The sequence below is a fragment of the Podarcis muralis genome, chromosome 11 (genome assembly GCF_964188315.1).
Source record: "Podarcis muralis chromosome 11, rPodMur119.hap1.1, whole genome shotgun sequence".
Classification (NCBI taxonomy): Eukaryota; Metazoa; Chordata; class Lepidosauria; order Squamata; family Lacertidae; genus Podarcis; species Podarcis muralis.
The window spans coordinates 4,436,330-4,440,781 of record NC_135665.1 but is presented as its reverse complement, the minus strand read 5'-3'; the positions used below and the strand labels follow the sequence as shown (position 1 = coordinate 4,440,781).

At 54.9% G+C, this 4,452-nt stretch overlaps 1 protein-coding gene across 1 annotated transcript; it reads right to left on the bottom strand.

The window, feature by feature from the left end:
- Positions 1-611: 611 nt before the first annotated feature.
- Positions 612-4,215, bottom strand: FOXB2 (forkhead box B2). The gene has a single exon (XM_028749364.2). It carries the CDS (start codon positions 3,222-3,224, stop codon positions 2,205-2,207), a length of 1,020 nt encoding a protein of 339 aa, XP_028605197.2. The 5' UTR covers positions 3,225-4,215; the 3' UTR covers positions 612-2,204.
- Between the last annotated feature and the right edge of the window lie 237 nt (positions 4,216-4,452).

The window sequence follows — 4,452 nt, the reverse complement described above, 5'->3', positions numbered from 1 at the left end:
AGGAACTCCAGATCTAACTGGCCCATCGATATCCAAGCACAGCAGTCGGTCTTCTTGAAATAAACTGGCCCTCCTTCCAGTTTATTGTAAGAAAAGTCTGTTCTCCGGGTCTGCGCGATTGAGGGCACTTTTCAACAGAATTCTCGCGGTTTTGTTGCGACCAGCGCTGGTTAACGCCTTGCGCGCTTTGCCCGAAGTGACTCGCTAACCTGTGGATCAGACCTTCCTCAATTCAAGAGAACACATCCCAAACTCGGGTGCGGCATATGTGGGAGCTTTCTAGCTCACACAGCTCTATAAACCACGGATTTTTAAGAGGGAGAAAAAGAACCCCCTAAGCATCGGGGTTAGAAGGAGGAAGCCAACAAGTCATATTTTAATTGAAACAATGATGTACAGTAAGGCAGACAGGAAGCGCCAACAACAATACTTCACAAACCAGCTAGGACTCAGAAATCCAACCCAGAAGAAAGTTGTGCTCGGGAAATGGCTGCTTGACCCATTCCCTACCTCTCACAGAACTTTCTTCTGCGTAAAGTGCTTATCATGTAAGAGTTGTAGTCCCGTCCCCCCCGCAGGTCCTCACCCTCACCCCCCCTCCATCAGCATTTAATTTCTAAATTCAAGTGGAGTAAGAACAGACCGTTGGAGCCTGTGAAAAGCAGCCATGTATGTATGTATACCAGTAGGGATAATAAAGGTGTTGTAATAAGCATACTTACAAGAAAGAGGATTTTTAAAAAAATGCTTTCGGAACAGAGTAATGATGAGACAAGTCTTGCACGTTTACACAACAATATTACACCAAACGCGTAAACTTCACTAAAGAACGCTATGTGGAATTTCCACTCGAAAAAATTGTCTCTATATGTCATCGTTCGACACATTTTTTCAAACCGAAATAGACTATCAGACAGTTCTTAGGTTTCAAAACCCATTTCCACTTTTAATCCCCGCTCATTTCTCCTTTAAAGTTTAGGGTTTTAATCTGTTGCTGGTTGCTGCTGTCAGCGTTAATACTGTATATATTTGGTCACATTTTTTGGCGGGGGTGGGGAGGTTGCAGATTCGGTGTGAATCTGTATTACCAATACACCCATGCAGGACTTTTCTCAAACCATAGTACACATTTCAGTTTGAACCAGGTTTCCGAAAGGTTAGTTCACCAAAGAGTGAGCAAATGATTCCAGGCGATCTCCTAGTTAACCCTATTCCTAAATTTTATATTGGCTCACTTCTCAAAGCTACCTGTGCTCCTCCATCTCGACTTGCCACTGGGGCTGGATCTATTATTAGTAGCTTGGAATAGGCAGTGCAGACCTGGGCGATGAAGAGTTCTTGGTAACTCTAAAGCTAGCAAAAGGAAGTTCCAGTAAAAGATGTCACGGCCTATCTCACGGGAGGAGCCCAAATGAAGACCATGGCGACGTTCCTATTTATTTTTCAAGCCCCGGATTGCACAGATTGATGGTCATGCTTAAAATCCTTTTTAGGCATAACTTCCTGAAATAATACCAGCTAGACTCCTCCCCGCAACACCCTAGTCTACAATACGTTTACGTTAAAATAAGTCTCACTGAAGCCAGTAGCAGCGGCCACCAGACCACACAAGAAAATAATTCGGCACCTCTTTTCTAAACACAATCTGAAATTATGTCTGGGCTGATTAGACCTTCCAAGGAACTTCCTTTAAGGAATCGGCTTCGCGTTGAAAACTTTACATCCTGATACCTGGGAGATATTTTATTATTTCCGTGACTCCAGTGGCGCTTACTTTCAAGAAAGTGTGTTAAGGACCTTGGTTTTAGGCCCCGATCGTAAAGGGTTTCTTTCTTTTCAGGGAGGGTGTCGTTTTGTGTAGCATTTCAAGCCTGGATGCAGCTTTGAGAGTTTGATGATCAACATACTTGCTAAATGATCACCAGCAATCTGATCTTTAAAAATGGTTTAACAGTTAACACAGAGACCCTTACCTGAACCTGGCTCTCGGCAAACTGATTGTACAACAATTAAAATACAGAGCTTGAAAGAATGAAGATGACAACGAGGATAAGAATAAGAACAGAGCAACGATTTTCCCAAACACTCCGCTGCGGCCGGGCTTTTGCCCTTAATATCTGTGTTTCCTAAAAGGCGAAGGGAAAAGCAATGCCGCCCCCGCTCTTGTAGGCGCCCCTCTCCGAGGAATGGGCCCAGGCGGAATGTCAGGAACTTTTGCCTTCCGAGGAGTTTGTGGGAGTCTGTTCGAGAAGGGAAGAAGAGGAGCTGGGCGAAGCGGACGGGCAGAGCTGTTGGGCCACCTGGCTCACGGCCAGGGCGGGAATGGCGGTGGCCGAGGAGATGGCCGGGGTGGGCTTGATGGGCACCGGGATGGCCGGCAGCGTCTGCGCGGGCGGGTGGCAGAGTGCCTTCATGGGCACGCCGAAGGGTCCGTACTCGGCGGGGGAGAGGGGCAAGCCGCCGCCGCCGCCGGACTCCATCACGCCCACGTGGGGCCACACGGAGCTGACCATGGTGCTGATCTGCTGGCTGGCCACGGGGTAGCCCAGGTGGTGCATGACCGAGGCCAGGGGCAGCCCGCCCCCCTGGATCACGCCCTTGTAGTCTCGCCCGATGAGGTTCTCGATGGCGAAGGGGTGCTTGAAGCCCGGCGAGGAGCTGTAGGGCTGGAAGTGGGGCAGCCTCCCCACAGCCGCCGCCGCAGCTGCAGCCGCAGCAGCCATGCTGGAGTCTGGGTGGCCTTTGGCGGCTCCTGGAGGCTGCAAAGAAGGAGGAGGAGGAGGAAGAGGAGGCGGCTGGTGCGGGTGGTGCGGGTGGAAATAGTGGCTGAGGTGCGGGTGCAGGACGCCCCCTGCCTTGCCCGCCGCCGGCATGTGGGGCTCCGGCCGCGGCACCTTGAAGCGCTTCCTGCGCCGGAGGAAGCTGCCGTTCTCGAACATGTCCCCGCAGTCGGGGTGCAGCGCCCAGAAACTGCCTTTGCCCGGCTGGTCCGGCCGGCGCGGGATCTTGATGAAGCAGTCGTTGAAGGAGAGGTTGTGGCGCAGCGAGTTCTGCCAGCGCTGCGTGTGCTCGCGGTAGTAAGGGAAGCGCTCCATGATGAACTTGTAGATGTCGCTCAGAGGGAGCATCTTCTCGGCCGAGTGCTGGATGGCCATGGCCGTCAGGGAGATGTACGAGTAAGGGGGCTTCTGGTCGCTGTAGGAGCTCTTGCCCGGGCGAGGCATGGCACTGGCCCGCCCCTGGCTGAGGCGCCTGGAGAAGAAGAACCCGCGCACTCAGATCTCTCCCCGACCGCGAAGGAGCGCTGCTCCTCTCACGGCATCACTGGTGCAGGCGGCAATGGTACGTCCAGCCTTCCCGGCACGTCCTTCCCCGCAGATCTGCGACCCCGGGCGGAGAATGCATATTGCGAGCCCACCCCCTTTAATCCGTATCTCTCCCCTCTTTCCCCGTTCTTTCCCTCTAGGACTGGCTCTGCAAGGCTACATACAAAGCCGGTTCACTGCTCCCAAATCAAGGTGCTTTCGAACCGCATCCTCAACCGTCTCGCTACCGCCGGCGGGACAGAATCCGGCAACTTCTTTGACACGGGTGTTTTTCTGAACTTCCCCCCTCGCCATGTCTCACTCCTCTGCGAAGAGCTTCAGCCCATAGTGGGGAGGTCAGTCCCACGGCAGAACTCAATGCCCGGCGAGCAGCGCCTCGCTCCGCGCAGGAACCGCTCGAAGCAGAGCTGCCGGGGCCCGTCGAAGAAGCCGCTCAGCGCACGGTCCTCGCAGGGCGAAAGCGGCCCCTGCACGTTCCCGCGAAGGAGGCGGAGAAGTCACTCGCGGCCACCTGGATTTAGGGGATCCACTGCTGGCAAGGGTGTCTTGTGGCTGGAGTTTCTGCCGTGGGGAGCGGATTGGTGGTGAGTGCTTGGCCCGCGGGATCCGCTCGAGGAAAGAAGGAGCTGCTGGGAACTGCCAGGCAGCTGCGTCCGGAGCGCTTGGCCGCCGCGCAGCCTGGAGGCAGAGCGCAGAGCGCAGAGCGCAGAGGTCGGCGACGGCGGCTGGAGAAGGCAGCGTGGCAGGTGGGCTTCTGGCTCGGCAGAGCTTCCCGGCTCCGTTTTGTGACGATCCCTGGCCGGGACAGCGAAGCACCCCGCCCAGTTCCAGCTTCTTTAGCATCACATGACAGAGGCTTAGGGAACACCAGAAGACACGGATCGCATTCTCTCTCCCCCCCCCCCTAACTCTTTAAGCGGACAAGGTGGGGCCAGGGACACGCGCAGGGAGGCGACGCTGGAGGGAGCCGTTAAATCGCTTCTCTGCCTCCCTCCCCTCCTCTCTCAGGATGGCAAGGAGGCGACCTCCTCCTCCCTCCTCCGGCTCCCCAGCGCCCACCACTCACAGCCGCTTGAACTCCATGCCGCTCGGTTTCGCTCCTGTCCTGGGAATCTCCCCCCGCCTG

Excerpts from the sequence above, each read along its gene's own strand:
- FOXB2 (XM_028749364.2), bottom strand. The coding sequence starts at position 3,224 with ATGCCTCGCCCGGGCAAGAGCTCCTACAGCGACCAGAAGCCCCCTTAC.